We start from the raw sequence: 19979 nt of genomic DNA on the forward strand, positions 1-19979 counted from the left end.
CGAGGAGGTGATGAAGGTGATAGAGATGCCCTGCACAATGCTCATTCAAACGAATCAATGAATCCTTGCAAACAAACCAAGTCCTAGCTAACTTAATCCAACTGTCAATGAAATGAATAAACAACAACTTTGTTTGGAAAGAGAACCATGTACATCACGTGAGTAAGAACATTCAAAAAGATCTAAATGCATGACAAACTCCTACCAATCGATTCTAACCATAAAAAGCTACTTTAACCATAAAAAACAACCAAAATAACAAAGCAAGATCTAAAGAGCAGATTTCATTTTAAGAACGCAGCAACACATAAAGATAAACAAGGGAGGTACTGAGCTCTTGAGATGGGCCCAACCCCAAGAGCTACAGCCTCCCAAGAGAGATTTAGAGCTGGTGCAAAGCTGGATTCATCTTTATTAATCAAGAATTAAGAGTTACATCAAAACTGTCCACAAGGAGAACTTGAAAATGAGCTGAAAGCAAAGCTAATCTATTGCCTAAAAATCGAATTACAAAATGACTAACTAATGGCTAACTACTAGCTACAAAATGACTAACCACTAGCTAACCAAAATGAGGCCCCAAGCCTTCTTATTTATACAATTTGAGGACCCAACAGTCCTCCTAAAAGTTAGGGACTTGGCTGCCCAAGACTTGTAGTTAACAGCAGTCCTACTTGACTTGCTTGGCTGCCCTTGTGCTGATTGATTCGGTGGCCCTTGAACTCCGAGCTGATGGTGGAGAATTCGAGGTAAGGGCCCATAAATGAGGGGGACACCTTCCTACAAATCCTCTAGCTTGTTCTCCCACGAATTTGGCTGCCAAGTGCTCATTAAGACCTTCAATTTTGTCTCCAAGTTGACCAAAAAGGCTACACAAAGCACCCATTAGACTTGTTGGCATAATGACTAACCAAATTCACTCTATTAACATAAAAATAATAAAAAACATGCAATAAACAAATGAGAATGGTGGACTAAGCCAAATTAGGAGGTTGAATGAGCCCAAATAATTGTACATTTTTGGGGCTCATCATCACCCCCCTACTGAAAGTGTTGCTCATCCTCTGAGCAACCAATCTCTCTCCTCATCTGATGGCCCTGGTGGCTTCTTTGGCTAACATCTCAGCTAACTTCTCCTTTGGCTTCCCTATTTTCAAACTTCCTGTAGAAACAGTTCGCTGGCTTCCTGTAGAAACAGTCCTCTGTCTTCCTGTAGAAACAGTCTGCTAACTTCCTGTAGAACCAATTTTCTCTGATTTTGCTTGCTTGGCTGGGGGTGCCTTCTCCTTGAACTGTGCTGCCTGAAAGCTGACGAATCCAACATGAATGGCAAGTATAATGTATTATAAAAGCACACAAGTACAATGAACTGCCCGAGAATAGATAGTGCATGCCAAATCTGGATGGGAAAGAGTGTTTCCAGGCCTTTAACTGAATCGAATGGCATTCTTAATCTTGGATTTGAACTATACTAAGAATTGATAACAGAAGCAGAACAGAACATAAGATAGATCAAGGGCAGAGAAAATATGACTTGCTAACATATCACTGCTGTGAATTAGCATTTCCCTTCAATCTGAAATTGCTTCAAAACAGGCCAAAAATGAGAATTCCCAAGTTTTGTTTCACGCTGCTGTATAACCAGGAGTAGAGCAAAACTTCATACCGAATCACACTTTTAAGAATTCTTTCACATGGAATAATCTGGCTATTGCAAAAGACCTTGTGAACCCCTTGGAAAGTATTGAAATAAACAAATCTAGCCAGAACAACACCAGAACTTTCTAGTTTGTTTCATGGTAGATTCACGTCATGTAAAATCACTGTTTTTCCATTCGTTAACTTTGATTCAAATTTCTGTTCCTAACATGACAATACTTTCCGACTGCGGCAGCTTTCTCTTCTTCATTTGAAGATGTTGAAATAAGTTTTGCTAAACATTTCATATATTTTTCTCCAAGATGTTCTGCTAATTTTCTTTTATCTCCATCTTGAGACAAGATAAACAACAGTTTCACATCATAAGCTCGCATTTCAGAGTATGTAGCTTCACAAAAAGGGAAGCAATACTTGAATTGCTCCTCCCTCTCTTAAATTTGTCCTTGCCTCAACAGCTGCTGGTACACAACAAATGGCATGGAATGCTCGAACAATGCTTCCATGTATTGAAGGTGGTGTCCAATTTATTAAAGATAATAGCTGGTATATGATCTCATCAGATCCCAATAATGCAGCTGTTGTGTCATTTGTTCTTTGGGGCAATGCTGTAGACATAGCAAGGTTTGCATAGGTATTAGCAGCTTTTTCTCTCAAAGCAAATATAGTTGACAGTGGTGTGCATAGAAGGTCCAAGATGGGTCGGACCACCCCATCTTGGATCATTTGTAAAGCATTCTCAGGTAAACTTGAAAGATTTTGAAGTGCCCCAATGGCTGCTAATTTTGACTTCAAATTAATATTTGAAATCATTTCAAGAAGTGGAAATACAACTCCCTCTTTGAGCAATGCAGCGTTGTTTTGATCTGTTAAACCTATCTCTGACAACTTACTTGCCATAACAATCTTCATTGTTTCAGACCCTTCTCTCAGGTTCTGTATCACGGGCTTGAAATAGTTCGCCTATGCCATTTGCACTACATTATGCTCACTGTATGGGAGATTCTCCAGAACTTCATTTGCATCCTTAGCAGCTTTAGGATTGTCACTATTTGACATTGTTACAAGGAGGAGGATACAACCTTGTACCTTGCCAATCTGTTCACACACAGCCATATCCTTTGAAAGCTCTAAAAGCAATTCCATGGCTTTCATACCCTCTGCAATATCACGTGCAAGTGGACGAACAATAAAATCAATAGCATGATCCACCTCATCTATTTTCACCTTTCTTCAAGCTCCAAACTTGATGAATAGAAACTCAGGCTTCTCTGCTCTGCTGCACTTTCCTGTAGAAGACCCCACCCGTTTCCTGTAGAACGTGATTATGCCTTTGAGTGAGCCCGACGCACGAGTGAAATTAGAATCAGGTAGGAAACTCAGCGGAGGACGATAGGTTAAGTCGATTGTGGAAGCAGAGGATGTATACTTCGAGTTAAACATGATGCAAGTGCAAGTTAACAGCAGTCTATGAGTTTCAGCTGAGCGCTCAGATTTCTGCGTGATTTTTGGAGTGAGGTGGCAGAGACATGTGTTGGCCATGTAGACAGTTAGGCTATCATGAACTGTTTGTTTTCTTCTTGATCTGCTGCACTGGAGTTCAAGCAGCCGACACTAACTGTTTTTTTTTAATTTTCACGTGAATGACTGATCATGCTGCGTGATTTTTGCCTTGATGAGTGAAATTGACTTAAACTTGCTATATTCGTGGCTTAATTCCACCATTCCATCAATTTATGCAGTTTTCAAATTAAATCTATGCAATAGAAGAATGAGATCAGTCACATACCTCGAAGTTGAATGGCTGCCATGAGCTGCTGTGGGCTGTCAGTGCTGCATGCATTTGATTTTATGGTTGCATGATGTCTTGGTTGCTGATTCATGGCTGGTTTCCTTGTGCAAGTGTCCTCTGGCCAGATGCATGCAACAAGAGTTCATTTCCACGTTCAGATCTGCACCCTCAAACTGCTGCCATTGAATTTTCATAGGACCAGAACTTGTTTTCGCCATTTCTCCCAAACGGTGAAGCGGATTGATCTGAAACTCGGTGAGCATGTTCCTATCATCATTATGCATATCCCATAGCAAAATCGTGATCAATGGATGCATGGATTTCAAGAAAAATGGAAAATGACTGAAGATTTTAGAGCTTGATTTCTCGGAAACCGTGCATCGGAATCGGCTGAAACTACTTGGGTAGGCTACTATCACCCATGTGCATCTCCCCATGAAACAGGTTTTGAAACGGATGCACGGATATGGAGAAAATGAAAAAATGGCTGATGGTGATGGAGGCTGATTTCTTGGAAACCGTGCACCGGAATTGCATGAAACTGCTCAAGCATGTTGTCATCAACCTTGTACAATTCCCCATAAAACGGTTTGTCAAATGGATGCATGGTTTTCAAGTTATGGAAAAAACAAATTCTACTCTATGTGTTTTTGCTTCAAGGCACTTTGCATTTTGGTTGCATGGGATGACAAAATGAATTTTGGCTGTGATGCAGGTATGGAGATGATGGAGGAGGAGTTGGAAGATTGCATGAGGGCTTCTGAACCCTTGAGGAAGCTACCATGATTGCCAAACCACTTTTTGAAATGCATGCCTAGTTTCCCACAATTTCTACAGGAAGTTCCTGTAGAAGCACAACGAGAAGCACAAGGAGGTGAAAAAATGATGGAGAAAGGCAAGGGATGGACACACAAGTGCTTGTAGGCCTAATCAACAGATTCCCACCATTAGATTCACTTTTGAAATTGGATTTGGCTCGTCCAAAGGTTCTACAGGATGTTTCCTGTAGAAATACAAAGCTTCCTGTAGAAGGCAAGAAAATTCCTTTGACCTTGATTTGAGTGCTCCTCCTGTCATGAAACGTCCTTCTTGCAACCTGCAATGTCATTGCTGCAACATGAAATTATTCAATGGAGATTAGCTTTTATTTTTCTTTTTCTTTTTCTCTTTTTTTGAAAAACAACGAGGGCGCCTCATGGAGGTTTTCACCCTAATTGCCTGCCTTGGGCGCCTCCAAGGGAGGTTTTCACCCAAAGATCTTATTCTCTTTTCTCTTTTTCCCAACCCATTGACCGCCTCATGGAGGTTTTCAATCAATGAGCCAATCTAAGGCGCCTCCGAGGAGGTTTTCACCTTAGATTTCTATTTTCCTCTATTTTCATTTTTTTCTTTTTTCATTTTTCTCTTTTTTCTTTTTTCTTTTTTTTTTCTACCCTACCCTACTTGAAAAACAAAATCATTTTCATGTATAAGAATACTTCCAATGGAGCCATGTGCACATCGAGATTAGAGAAAAAATGATGTGAAGGCTCGAAATGCATGCTTGGACAAGTATCCAGATCTCAGAGACCAAATGATCTGGCGTTGAAGGGATCAAACAAGGCTGAGGAAGAAAGTATTTGCTGCAACTTAGTGACCTTCTGAAACCACATCTCAATATAGCTTTGATATCCTTGGTCATCTTGCTGATTTGGATCATTCTTCATGTCACCTTCTATCATGACCTTCTGATCTTCCTCTTGTTGTTGATTTTTCTCTTGAATACATGGAAGATTTGATGGTAACCATGAGGAAGCTTTCTCGATCTCTGATTCTGATTTCTTCTCTTCATGAAGTGAAACCCATGGTTCTTTGATCTCCTCTTTGGAATCTTCTTTTGCTTTTGGTCCTTCAATGTTGTCAATAGATTCTCTCTTTTGCAACACTCTTCCTGAGCTTTGGTGAACATCATTGAGCTCAAAAGGAGTCATTTGCACATGTTGTGCCTTAGCTTTGCAATTGGGTTGAGCTGCTCCATTGCAGGGTTTTGGAAATGGAGGTACGGGTAGTTGAGTGGGGGTGTGAAATTGAGATGGAGATGGATGGCATTGTGGTTGGGTAGGCATTTGGGGTTGCCTTGGTGGAGGAGGAGGCGATGGTTGTGGATGAGCAGGTGGTGGAGGAAAATGAGCGGGATGAGAGTTGTACTGGGGCCTCCACTCCTGATAAGGTGCATTCCACTGAGGCTGTGGCTGAGCATAAGAGTGAAACGAATGAGCAGCTGGTTGGGCATAATATGGATCAGTGAAGGAACAAGGAGAATATGACCAAGGAGGAGGTGTAGACCAGGAAGGATGAGCAGGGGGACCCCAAGAAGGCATGAAAGTGGCTTGATAGGGGTCATAATAGGTCTCGGGTGTCCCTTGCAGTTCCTGCTGGTAAGATCTAGGTCCATGCGGCCAATTTTGGTTCATGTAATAGAGTGATTCAGTGGCTCCTTTGGCTCTCTGATATGCAGCTTTGAATCTGGGTAAGGAAGGGCACTGATCTGTAGGATGGTATTCTTCACAGACAAAACACACTTCTATGGAGTACAATGGACATTCGTTTCTAGGATGCTTTCTAGTGCACCTAGGACAAAAAATGGCCAAAGCCCTCTTGGCTTCTTCTTGCTTCTTTTGGATCCGCAAGGTATCCAGTTGCATGGCAAGAAACTGCCTCATATCACTCTTGAAATCTTCGATCTGATCTTCAAATTCATCTTTGGACAAGATGTTGCTCCCAACATTTCTATTTGTAGCCATTTGCTCCAGAGGAATGTTTTCTTCTTCTTCTCCCCTAGAGGTCCTTTAAATATGCCTTGATGTCCACCCAGGGGTTCTTTAATCACAGCCATCGAAGAAGAGAGAACGTTGGCTGTGTGAAGCAGTGGGGGTGTTGTGCAATCATTTTTCTAACTTATCTCTACTCCTACAAGACATGAAATGAAATCTTTTTGGTTGATTTTTTTCTTTTTTATACTTCTACATGCAAAACTGAAATAGATTGAACTGCAACTAACTATCTTGCTAAAATGAAAATGCGGAATTGAAATGAAAGCAGGAAATGACTAATCTATTTTGCTCAAATGAAATTGCAGGAATGAAATGCTAGGCTACGCTTGCGGAATTGAAATGCTAATCTACGCTTGCATAAATGAAATTGCGGAATTGAAATGCTAATCTATGAAAGCGAGAAATGCTAATCTATGAAAGCAAGAAATGCTAATCTATGAAAGCAGGAAATGTCTATGCTACTTTTGCAGAATGAAAATGAAATAAACTACTGAGCAGAAGGTTGTAGTAGAAAATAGAAGAATAGCAACAATCACCAATACTCTGCCGCTTCCTCGGCAACGGCGCCAAAAAGATGGTGGGCTCTAGTATTGTAGCAATAATGCTACAACTCCTGGAGCTTCCTATCTCTAATTTTATCAACCCGGTAGTTCGTACAAACTTGGAAGCGATGGTGCTGTATGCACAAGTACTAGCTCTTGCCGCAGCTGTCACTTGGTCAGTTGGCACAAGTCCGCTAGGGGCTCAAGCCAACTTCTATGAGCTCTTAGAAGAAGCTTTTTAACTGATGGACGAAAGCTAACTCAAAGGAAGCTAATCTACATGCGGAAAGAAACTGAAAGCCAAAAAGAAATACAAACCCTAACAAACCCTAGCAAACCCTAATTCTACCAACTAGTCCTACTGATGCAAAGGAGAGCATGCAAACTACCGAAAGAGATGCCATTACTTCTAAGAAGGTAAAATGCATGTGTCTAAGTTATCATTATCTAAAGAAAACATCTTTTTGTATTTTTGCTTAAGTTGTTGAAATTATCATGCATGTGCTTCTAACTAGTTTTCCACTGTGCAGGGATGGATCAAGGGATGAAATGCTTTGGGAACGGTTGGGATGGTACAGAGAGGGTCTAAGGGATACCTGACATTCTCTCTGAGAGTTTCACAAAGTCTGGATGACATGCAACCGTGTTCATGAACTTCTACAGGAAGTCTGCAGGGGTTTCTACAGGATGTTCTGCAATTCTTCTACAGGATGTTTCGAAATGGGATGTTTGAGGATGGATGGTTGATGGAAGATGCATGGATGGTTATGGAGGTAGGATGGGGGTCTGAAGTGACCCAGGAACTGATGGATGGAGTGGTGAGATGATGTGGAAGGCTGACTTGCATCAACGAAGGTGTAGGCAATGGAAAAGCAAGAAGGTAGGGTTACGTGGCAAAAGAGCAGATGGGAGATGAGGAAACAGACTTGGTGATGGAGGAGCTGATCTGGACGAGGCTCAGATGAACGAGGAGGTGATGAAGGTGATAGAGATGCCCTGCACAATGCTCATTCAAACGAATCAATGAATCCTTGCAAACAAACCAAGTCCTAGCTAACTTAATCCAATTGTCAATGAAATGAATAAACAGTAGCTTTGTTTGGAAAGAGAACCATGTACATCACGTGAGTAAGAACATTCAAAAAGATCTAAATGCATGACAAACTCCTACCAATCGATTCTAACCATAAAAAGCTACTTTAACCATAAAAAACAACCAAAATAACAAAGCAAGATCTAAAGAGCAGATTTCATTTTAAGAACGCAGCAAACACATAAAGATAAACAAGGGAGGTACTGAGCGCTTGAGATGGGCCCAACCCCAAGAGCTACAGCCTCCCAAGAGAGATTTAGAGCTGGTGCAAAGCTGGATTCATCTTTATTAATCAAGAATTAAGAGTTACATCAAAATTGTCCACATGGAGAACTTGAAAATGAGCTGAAAGCAAAGCTAATCTATTGCCTAAAAATCGAATTACAAAATGACTAACTAATGGCTAACTACTAGCTACAAAATGACTAACCACTAGCTAACCAAAATGAGGCCCCAAGCCTTCTTATTTATACAATTTGAGGACCCAACAGTCCTCCTAAAAGTTAGGGACTTGGCTGCCCAAGACTTGTAGTTAACAGCAGTCCTACTTGACTTGCTTGGCTGCCCTTGTGCTGATTGATTCGGTGGCCCTTGAACTCCGAGCTGATGGTGGAGAATTCGAGGTAAGGGCCCATAAATGAGGGGGACACCTTCCTACAAATCCTCTAGCTTGTTCTCCCACGAATTTGGCTGCCAAGTGCTCATTAAGACCTTCAATTTTGTCTCCAAGTTGACCAAAAAGGCTACACAAAGCACCCATTAGACTTGTTGGCATAATGACTAACCAAATTCACTCTATTAACATAAAAATAATAAAAAACATGCAATAAACAAATGAGAATGGTGGACTAAGCCAAATTAGGAGGTTGAATGAGCCCAAATAATTGTACATTTTTGGGGCTCATCAATATGATGACCCCTTAGACTCCTATATATATAGAAAGGAGGTCTTTTCATTCGTATCATCCAATAATTGTTCATTTGTGTAATGTAAAGGAGGTTTCGCCCTCAAAGAGGCTTATTTCTAAGGCATTCATATATCTTTTCTATCTTTTTGTGAGTTGGTTTCATAACATTTGGTATCAGAGCTTTGGATTCTAGGGTTTTGCTACTCCAAACAGGTCATCGTGGTATTTGTGCTATAATTTATTTATTTATTTATTATTTTTTAATTTTATTTTTATTTTCCTACGTTTCAGATGCTACAAAAAAAACCCATTTGGACCGAAATAGTTCTAAACCTCGGGTCCAAATTGCAGATATTTTCACGCTATATTTGTGGAGATATGATTTGAGGAAGTTGGCCTTTTTGAAGACTCTCAAATTACATTCCAAATAGGTGACCTGGGGAAAATCCTCATAACTTTTGTTTTGAGCATCAGATTACAATTTCATAAGAAGTTACAGAAAGATGATGGACTGTAGTTTCCTGTGTATATTGTTTAGATCCAAAGGTCAAAACAGTGGCATGTGACACTTCATATAAGTTCACTCTTCTGGAAAGGTATATAATCAGGTCATCTTGGGAGATTGTGCATAACTCTTTCTTGGAGAATCTAAATTCGATTAGACTGGTGGCATTGGAAATAGGACGCCGAGGGATACTGCTGGTTGCAATTTTAGAACTTAAAGATCTGAAAGTACAAAGTTACAGTCGTTTCAAGATTGAGCTCCTAAAATCAAGAAAAAGCGAGATGAGGAAGTTTGATGGCAAGGATTCGGTAAATTGGATACTACAGATGGAGAAATATTTTGATTTACATGGTGTATCACTATTACAAAAGTTATGTATTGCATCTTCATATTTAGAACAAGATCAATTTTTATGGTATAAAGGGCTTTGTTCTCGTAAACTAGTTGTTATGTGGTCAATTTTCACGAAGGAAATTATAGTACATTATGAGAATACAAAGAGCAACACCTTTTTTAGAGCAACACCACAACAATTGGAAGAAAAAAGAGAAAAAGTTCTTTGTTACAAAGTGGAAAGCAAAATTATGGCAGTAAGGAATTCTACCCCTCACAACTATAAAGGTGGAAGTGTTGTTTCTCCTATTCTTCCACAACCTACAAGGCTTATGCCACAACAATTGGAAGAAAAAAGAGAAAAAGGGCTTTGTTACAATTGTGATAGCAAATGCACTAAAGGTCATAAGTGTGCCGAGAAGAAATTATTTTACATAGAGTATGAAGAGGAGGAAGAAAATGATCAAGAAACATCAAAAGAAGAGGATATACGTGATGAGCCCCGGAAATGGGTAACTATATGGGCTCATTTTGCCTAATATTCTCATTTAATCCACCATTCTCCATAGTTTTATGCATGCTTTTGAATATATTTATGTTAGTTGTGTGAATGGGAATATTCACTTTACCACAAGGTCTAATACGTGCTTATTGCAGATTTTTGGACATTTTTGGGACCAAGATCAGGCATTTATGAGTAGACTGGCAGCCAAATACGAGGAAACAAGGCTAAGGATTTGTAGGAGGGATGTCTACTGCACTAAATGAGCCCTTCCTCGAGTTCTCCACCATTAGCTCAGAGTTCTACAACCCACCAAAGATGATTTCAAGGGCAGCCGAGTAGGTCTAGTGAAGTGGATGATTAACTGCAGTTTTGGGTAGCCAAGCTCCTCAAGTTAAGGAGGACTGTTGGGGGTCCTCATATGAATAAGTAGGAAGGCTTCAAGCCTTTGGAGTTTAGTCATTTTGTTAGTCTATTTTCACACATTAGTGCAGCTCTGTATCAACACATTTTCGAGCTTCTTTTTGTAGACAATTTTGGATGTAGCTATTATTTTTTTGATCAATGAAGATGAATCTTGCTTTGTGCCAGATCTGATCTTTCTTAGGAGGCTATAGCTCTTGGGGTTGGGCCCAACCCAAGTGCCAGTACCTCCTTTGTGTACTTTTATGTGTTTTTCTTGCATCCATAGACTAATTTCTGTTATTTAGGTTAAAATCTTGCTTCATTTCTTAGGTTGCTTTTGATGATTTATATAGTTGTTCATGCTTTAGGTTGATTTGAAAGTTTGGTAACAGAAAAGATCCACAAAAAGGCTACCAAGCAGTCCTTGATCTCAGTTCTCCCTCCTTGGGATCATGAATTGAGACCAAGGTACACTTGCTGCCACAAAAACACTATTTTTTCCTTCTAATGCAATTGCTAGTGTTAGATTTTGAATTGGAAAAGTTGATATCAGTTGTGTCTTCATGTTTAGATCTATTCTTGCTTAGTTTCCATAGCTCTCTTGCATGATTTCCTGTTTATACACTGCTGTTTATCATAATTTTTGTTTTTAAGAGTAGATTAGGTCAACGTAGATAAATCTCTATTTTTTTTGTCTTTGTTTGGATTAGTTTTTGGAAAGTAATGTGCAGAACACCTGTAATACATCCCTACCTACCCTTCCTCCATCATGCAACCTGTTCCAACCCCTCACTCAAGATTTCTTCCCTTCATTTTCCACACTTTCCCAACTAACCCTAATTTCTATATTTTTGTGCAACATTGCTTTCTACATCCTTGAACAAATCCAACCATCTTCATCACTCCTTAGCTTCATTTACCAGGTCCCACACCTCTTAAAAACCTTATCCATCCTTCATTCCCACTTCCCCACCATTTTTCCTCCATCAATCTTCAAAAAATCACTTTCAACCTGTTCCTGTAGAACTTCCTGTAGATCCCCTGCAGCCTCTTGTACAAGATAACACGAGCAATTTTTTGAGATCTGAGCGTGGTGGAAATCTCTAGAAGGGTGCTAGAGACCCCTTAGGTCCTCTCCATACCTTCCTAACCCCCTGCAAACACCCACTCCATTTTCTTTCGCCAATAAACCTCTGCACAGTAAAAAATAGTTAAAACTCATGCATAATAATTTTTGCATAAAATTGCTCAAAAATACCAAAAAGATGATTGTTTCATATTTTCTTTCAGAAGTAGCTTAAACACATGTATTTTACCTCTACAATAGTCCATGGCATCCATTTCAGTAGTTTTACATCTCTTTTCTTGCACAAGTAGGGTTAGTCGGTAAAACTAGGGTTTGCTAGGGTTTGCATTTCCTTTCAGCTTTCATCTTCTTTCTGCAAGTAGACTAGCCTCTTTTGAGTTAGCCTTCATCCATCACAGTTAAAAGCTTCTTCTAAGAACTCATAGAAGTTGGCTTAAGCTCCTAGCGAACTTGTGCCAGCTGATCAAGTGACATCCTGCAGTAAGAGCTAATACTTGTGCATATAACACTGTCGCTTCCAAGTTTGTTACGAACTACCGGGTTGATAAAAGTAAAGTAGGGACTCCCGGGAGTTGCAGCGTCATTGCTGCAATACTGGAGCTCCCCATCTTTTTGGCGCCGTTGCCGGGGAAGCGTCAGAGTATTTTGTGATTACTGCTTTTCTTCTATTTTCTACTAAAGACATTCTACTAAATAGTTTATTTCAGCAAGAGTAGAGTAGTTGTTTCTTTTCAATTCTGCAATTTCAATTCATCAAGCATAGGTTAGACATTTCCTGCTTTCATTTCATTTCTGCAATTTCATTTCAGCAAAATAGATTAGTCATTTCCTGCTTTCATTTCATTTCTGCAATTTCATTTTAGCAAAATAGATTAGTCATTTCCTGCTTTCATTTCATTTTTGCAATTTCATTTTAGCAAAATAGATTAGTCATTTCCTGCTTTCATTTCAATTTTGCAATTTCATTTCAGCAAAATACATTAGTGCTTTCCTGCTTTCATTTCAATTCCACAATTTCATTTCAGCAAGATAGATTTTAGTTAGTTGCAGTTCAATCTATTTTAGTTTTTGCAGGTACAAGTAGAAAAAAACAACAAAAAAATCACCCAAAAAAAAGAGAGATTTCATTTCATGCCTCGTAGGAATAGAGACGATTCAGGAAAATTCCTACCCAACACCCCCACCACATCACTGAGTCACCCTTCTCTCTTCTTTGGTGGCAGTGATCCTGAAGAACCTATAGGTGAACCTCCAGAGATATAATAAGATCTTATAACAGAAGAAGAGCAAGAAACCATTCCTCTTGAGACCATGGTTGAAAATAGAAACGGTAGGGGAAATGGGGAGAGAGTAGAAGGTACCTTTCCCATCCGAGAGACCAATGGGGACACAAAAATGAAAAACTTCAATCCCTCAACCTTACCTCACTTCCATGGATTGACTACTGAAGACCCTAATACCTTCTTGTTTGAGTTTGTTGTCCTTTGTATAACTTATGACTATGCAGAAGATGAGCAAAAGTCGAAACTCTTTCCTTCTACCCTCAAGGATGCAGCACTCCACTGGTTCATGGGGATACCCGGAAACATTATCAAAACTTGGGCTCAAATGTAGCAAGCCTTTAACAACAAATATCGGGACTACTGTAGGTCAAAGGATACAAAAGAAGAAATCTTTCGAATGACCATGGGAAGTGATGAATCTTTAGACGAATATGAAGAGAGGTTTCAACTCAGTTATAAAAGGGCCAGGTGTACACTTGACCCCGAATCTCTGAAGTTGGTTTTGCTCAGAGGAGTCCCTGAAGACCTTCTAGATACCCTCCATTTGCTGGCCGGGGGAGACATCTACCAGCTACTTTATGATGACATAAAGACTGTATTTAGAAACCATTCTAGGGCAACCAGAAAGAGAGGTAGGGGAAGTCAACTCTTAGCCAATACCCCCTTATCTAGTTCATTCCTCAAAAACGAGTTTGCAAATCAGATGGAAGATTTCAAGAGCGAGATGAGACAGACCATTGCCATGCAAATGGATACCTTGCGAATCCAAAAGAAGCAAGAGGAAGTTGAGAGGGCTTTGGCTATCTTTTGTCCCAGGTGAACCAAAAAGCATCCTAGGAATGAATGTCCATTGCACTCTGTAGAAGTGTGTTTTGTTTGTGAAGAAGACCATCCTACAAATCAGTGCCCTTCCTTGCCCGGATTTAAAGCTATGCACCAAGGGGTTGAAGGAGCCACTGAACCACTCTACTTCATGAACCAAAGGAGTCCACATGAACCCAAACCTTACCAGCAGGGAATGCAAGGGACATCCCAGACTTATTATAACCCCAATCAAGCCACTTCCATGCCTTCTTGGGGTCCCCTTACTCATCCTTCCTAGTCCATACCCCCTCCTTGGTCATACCCTCCTCAATACCATACTCAACCAGCTACTCACTCGTTTCATTCTCACACTCAACCACAACCTCAGTGGAATGCACCTCATCAGGGGTGGAGGCCCCAATACAACTCTCCTCCTACTCTTTTACCTCCACCACCTGCTCAACCATAACCATTACCTCCTGCTCCTCCAAGACAACCCCAGATATCTGCTCAACCAAACCCAAACCCCATTAACAGACAGGCCCAAAAGGTATATACAGGAGAAACCACATGCCCTACCTATGATGTGGAGATTCAAGAGATCAACTTACGATTTGGGAAGGTCCTCCCAGATAGCCAACCTCCTCATAAGGAGGACGAGGAAGAGAAACAGGAAGGTGAACCCAAAGCCATTCCACTCTTTCCTGAGAGACTAACTGGAACCATGCAACCAAACCCAGAAGAAATTGAACTTCTGGGAGAACTCAAACAGTTATGTGTGAAAATACCACTTCTCCAGGCCATAAGAGATGTACCAATCTATAACAAGTTGATCAAAGAGAAGTGTTTCAGGCCCCCTGGCAGGTGCAAGAGAGATGCCCCAACTATCAATGTCATAGGACAACTTTCTGACCTGATGTTGGGACAGATAATCTGTCCAAAATATCTGGACCCTGGGAGTCTAAGGGGTCATAATATGATCAGAGCTGACATAACAATAATAATGTAAGGGCAAAATAATAACAATAGTGGGCTTCTATGGGGCACAATAATAACAATATGGGGACTACATGGGAACAAAAATATAATAAGGGTGTTGTTCTAATAATAATAAGGGGTTACACTAGTAGTATAGGGACCTAAAAGTAGACCCCAATAGAGTTGAAGCCATAATGAAGATTGATCCTCCCAGGAACAAAAAAGAAGTCCAGTCTTTCATTTGCAGGATAAATTCCCTGAGAATATTCATCCCAAACCTAGCCGAGATTTTGAGAGAAATCACCAACATGTTGAAGAAGGATATTGAGATAAAAAGGAATAATGATGCTAAAAAATATTTCAGTGAAGTGAAATGAGCTTTGACATGTGCTCTTGTTTTAATTAGCCTTAATTTTACAAAATATTTCATGATTTTTCTTTTGCATCAGAGCACACTATTGCAGCAGTATTGTTGCAGAAAAACAAGGAGGGAAATGAAAAACCTATAGCATTCTTCAACAGATATTTAAGAGATGCCTCCTTGAAGTACAATATCATGGAAAAACAAGATTTTTCTTTATTAAAGGCACTAAAGTACTTTAGAGTGTATATTAGACATTCCCACATAATTGCTTTCGTTCCAAGTGCAATAGTGAAAACTATCCTCACTCAGACTGATCGAGATGGGAAAAGAGGCAAATAGATTGAATTAATTTTAGAATATGACATTGAGATAAATCCTACTAAACTCACCAAAGGTCAAGGACTAGCCAAACTAATGGTTGAGTCAAATTTTCATGCACTAGACATAAATTTTGTAGCTGCTCTAGATGAACAACAAGATATGGTGACTCCACATGTATCAGAAAATTTTCTTACTTCCCTCTAGTATGCAGATATTGTGTATGTTTTGTAGAATCTACAAGCTCCTGCTGGTTTGACCAAAACTAAGGTGTTGGATACTAGGGGCGTAGCCCAGGTTCAACGATGAGTTTAGCCACGAAAATCCCGATACTATCGGCCCTTTTGGCAATAGTTTGCGGAGTGTGGACTGAGGTCTCACCCGAGGTAGTATGGGAGGGTGTTGGAACCAAGTTTCCGCACCCTTGGGATGCCTTGATGGGTCTTGGAAGGCTCCCGATCCCACTCTACGCACTGTGCTACTTCTGCACAACTGTCTGTTCAATGCAACTACCTTCGCGCGGCTTAAATGAGGAGCACGAATGTCCTTTACCCCTTATGGTGCTTATTATTATTATAGATTTTGAATTATGTTAAGTGGGCCCAATCCTTTCCTTTACCATTCAACATAAACAGACTTGCACGCAATCATAAATGTAAACAGATGCATAAATAAAAAGATAGAAACATATACGCGATGTTCCAAAACCAAATTATCTTTATTAATGCTTTTTCCAGTTACAATCCACTTCTTGCTTTGTGCACACAGCTGCATGGGTCTGCGCACTCATCTGCAGACTCTACCAGGCCTCTGCGCACTCAGCTGCAGAGCCTCTACCTTCTACTATAACCCAAGACTTGAACTTATAGACTCAGAGCGAATTCCTTAGTCAGAAACCCATAACACTTAAGATCCAAACTAAAAACTAACTTCTACACTTAGAGCCTCACTCTATTTATACATTCCCATGGTCTATAGACCATGGGTAGGTCGACACATTCTATATTACAATATTATAGGGTGGACTACACTAGACTCTTCCACTCCGCGCCCGCATTTGGTGGGGTCTTTTCATTACATGTACTAAAACTCGGGCTTTAAGCTCCAAAAACTCACTATGGGGGGCTCCGTTGCCCAACAGGTCCCCAACACAATCAACGTGACTCATCCTGAGTCACTCGGCTGGTGTGCTGATCTTCACTTGGAGGCCATCCAACAACTTCTGCGCCTCACTGATGTCTGCCACACATTCCTCCGCTGTCCACTGTATCAATTGTATGCGACTTTCTGATGCATTGTTGTCAGAGGCACCCTCCCGTCTTAGCGCATATGTACCCTGAATCTGGGCCAGCTTCCCCTCGATCGTGGCGGTGATCGTGAATGCTTCCTCGAGCTAAGGCTGGATGCATGCTTTAAGCCCTGCATCTTTCTGTCGTGTGGTGTCCACCTACTCCTTCAGAGCCTGAGCCTCCGTCATCTTGGCCAATCACTGTGTGAGGGCGACCGTCTACGCAGTCCCCTGGACATTGTCATAGGCCTGCTGTAATTCTCGTGCTTTTGTCTCTACCTGCTATAGCATTGTGTCTTCCTGCAACGAAGTGAGCGTAAAGAGGGACTGATCCAACAATCCCATGCAGTCTTGTACAACGCGCTCTATTACTTCCAACCCCAATTGAATGGCGCAGTGGCACTGTTCTCTGATTTCCGGGGGTGTGGAGGGCTGCGCCTTCAGTTGCAGCTCCACGATATGCAAATTCAACTCCCATTGAACCTTCGTAGCCTCCTCCTGGGTCGTGCAGACTCTAGTTGCTAATTGGTGAATATTTTCCGCAGTGGGGAGTGCCGCCAGCATGGCCAGCTCTGGTATGCTGCTACAGGCCTCCTCCACATCCTATTCTAATCCCTGGTTTTGTGCGATAGGTTGTAGCACTGCAGGATGAGCTGATCCAACTTTAACTTCTACTCTCTCAAGGCTTGGAGGGAGCGACCCTCCCTGGTGTGAAGGTCGGTAGTTACCCCATCCTGCAGCTGGTATAGGGTTTCATTGGGAAGGGTGGCCAAATTCAACCCCTAGCCCTTTACGATACCTTTGGCTTCTGCTAAGATTGCCCCTTCTGGTAAGACCAAAGTGTTTGTTGTGCGGCCGTGCAACATCTGCTCAGCTTTGGATGCACCTTCTGCTAGGTGCGGTGTCATCATTCCTATGAGTCGCACATATAACTCTTGCAACTGCACTCTAAGCACCCCCAACACAGTTGTCTTCTCCATCATTAATGTTGCAAGAGCATCCTTAGTGTCATCATGAACTCCCTCAGAGGTCTTTGTTGCCTTTGGCTTTTTCTGTGCTGTTGGCTTCTCCTGGTCGCACGACCTCTTGAATTGGGTTGATTTTGTTATAGGGTCTGTGCGTACCTTTGGCTCAGCCTCCCCATGTATGTCCCGCTCCGTGGACATTTCTTGGTCGTCCTTAGTGTCTTTGGTGGGTGCGGTTGTTGTTCGTGCCATCTATGCTGTCGCTGCTGCCTCAGCTGCCTTCTGTTGCACGACTGCTTCCTGTTCCTGGCGCTTCCTCTCCGCCATCTTTGCGATGCAAAACTTGTGTTCCTTCTGTCGCTGCTGCGCTATGATCTTTTCCAGTTCTGCCAAGTTCGGAGCGCACCACTCTAGAGACCATGCCAGAATTACCTCGAAGATTGCATCATTTGTTGCAATGAATGGAAGCCTTACCCACGTTCGGGCTGGATCCTTTCACGCACGGATATACAGATTGTGCATATCTGCCTTAAATTCGCCTGTGCTTTGCAAACTATTGTATACTGTCGGGGACAAGTGCAGCGTAGGGTTGATCCATGTGCAGATGCTCACCTCCATGAACACCCAAAACACCTTGATCTCGCGAATCCTCCTCATTTCTTTCGTCGCCTAGAGCGAGGTGTACCTCGTGGCTTCGGGTAGGTTCCTCTCAATGGTGGGAAACTGGCTATCTTCTGGCAGCTCCCCTGAAACCAACATGATGGATCAGAACAACCACGTGTAGTGGAAGGTGTTACCCTGCTCCTGGGTCTCCCTACAATTTGTCAAATATTCATCGCAGAGGAACTGCGCCCAGTTGAACTAGACCCCCTCTGCACATTGTTCCGCCAATGCAATTACCGATGCTGGCACCTCGTCTGCATGACATTTCCTCACGAGCTTGCCAGCCAGCAGATGGGTGGCGATGCACACCCCTCGGTCCTTGATACTTGATATTACATACCCTCGCTTCCTCTTCTCTAGCTTGTATTTGGCCTTCATAGCTTCTGCAAGGCCCAAGTCGCTGATTTTGCCTGCTATGGATGCGTGATTGTTTCCTTTGATGGGCAGCCAAGAAATCTAGTGAATTAAATCGGCTGTGATGGGAATCGGCTCCTCCAGCCAGAGATACCCATCATGTACTAGACACTGTAGTTACTGGATGACAAAAAATGTGATGGGCGGGCGGTGGTAGTAGGGTATCCACCACAGATGGAGTAACCCCGCCTTCTCCACACCGCATAACAATTTCTGCTGCAGTAATTTCTCCATGGCCAATTGTGGGAACTTCTTGCTGTCCGCGAGGTCCCAATATTTGAATTTTATATTTGGTACTCATCCTAGCAGCGGACCATCAAACCTTATTTCATCTAGAAGAAGTGGGGTCTGGAGCACACTCTTCGTGGCCTCCAGGTCCTTCGGTATCTTGGCTGTCCCTTTCCACGAGGGGATGTAGGGGGAAACCTGATCTTTGAAGGTACTTGGGAACCATTGTCCCCCTCATCATCTTGTGCTTCAATATGAGCAATCAGGGCTTGAAAATATTCCTCCTCCTCCTCGGTTTCAATGGTGACAACTTTGCCCTTCTTTGCCATTGACAATTTACTGAATCGTGGGTTCCGTGGGGACACCCGGAGTGGCCCCATCATCTGTTTGTCTTTCTATGGTCGAGGTGTGTGTGGGGATTTTGGAATCTCTGGTGCAGCTGCTGCCTCGCTAGGCTCCTCCTGGTTTACACGGGGTTCTGGGGTAATCTCTGCGAATTTCACTCTGGTTCTTGTAGCCGTCATCATTACTATACTGGATTCGTTCGGTCGCATATTCATGGGTGGCAAGATAGCTTGGTGTTCAATGCTCTATACTGGCTCAAATCTTAAATCACCAAGTGTTGCCTCAAGGCTACCCCACAGGATTTTATAGTATCGTTTGAATTTGAATATGCCCCTTCCCTCCACTTTCGAGTCATTAATACCTTCGTAGCAACAGATCATCCCGAATCTAGTTTTTAATTCTTACGTTAATTTCCTGTCACTTTCTCATTTTTTCCTTAACTCGAACATCTCGTCATGAACAGTGACACCAAGGGTCACTTCCTTGTCTATTCGTCCAGCAGTGTAGCCTCTTATGCGCGATCACGACCCTTATGACATATCGATCCTGCGCGCACCCCTGTTGTTGCACATCTCCCCAACAGATTGTTTTATAGTCCTGCACTCTCTTTCAACTGTCTGGAGTGGTGAGACTGTCTCTTCTATGGCCAGTCAGGTGGGGACACAACCTGCATGAAGCGTCCCTACACTTGCC

At 41.9% G+C, this 19979-nt stretch overlaps 1 protein-coding gene across 1 annotated transcript; it reads right to left on the reverse strand.

Annotated features, from left to right (window-relative positions):
• Nucleotides 1-2049: 2049 nt before the first annotated feature.
• LOC149233167 (U-box domain-containing protein 43-like) lies at nucleotides 2050-2568 on the reverse strand. Its single transcript, XM_089382113.1, has one exon. The coding sequence runs from the start codon at nucleotides 2566-2568 to the stop codon at nucleotides 2050-2052; it is 519 nt and encodes a 172-aa protein (XP_089238239.1).
• Nucleotides 2569-19979: the final 17411 nt, after the last annotated feature.

Source organism: Pinus tabuliformis, chromosome J (assembly GCF_031772625.1).
Source record: "Pinus tabuliformis cultivar Carrire ecotype Pingquan chromosome J, CPIR1, whole genome shotgun sequence".
NCBI classification, from domain to species: Eukaryota; Viridiplantae; Streptophyta; class Pinopsida; order Pinales; family Pinaceae; genus Pinus; species Pinus tabuliformis.

What these genes read in the sequence shown, in the direction of transcription:
- LOC149233167 (XM_089382113.1), bottom strand. Translation starts at nt 2,568, where the DNA reads ATGAAGATTGTTATGGCAAGTAAGTTGTCAGAGATAGGTTTAACAGAT.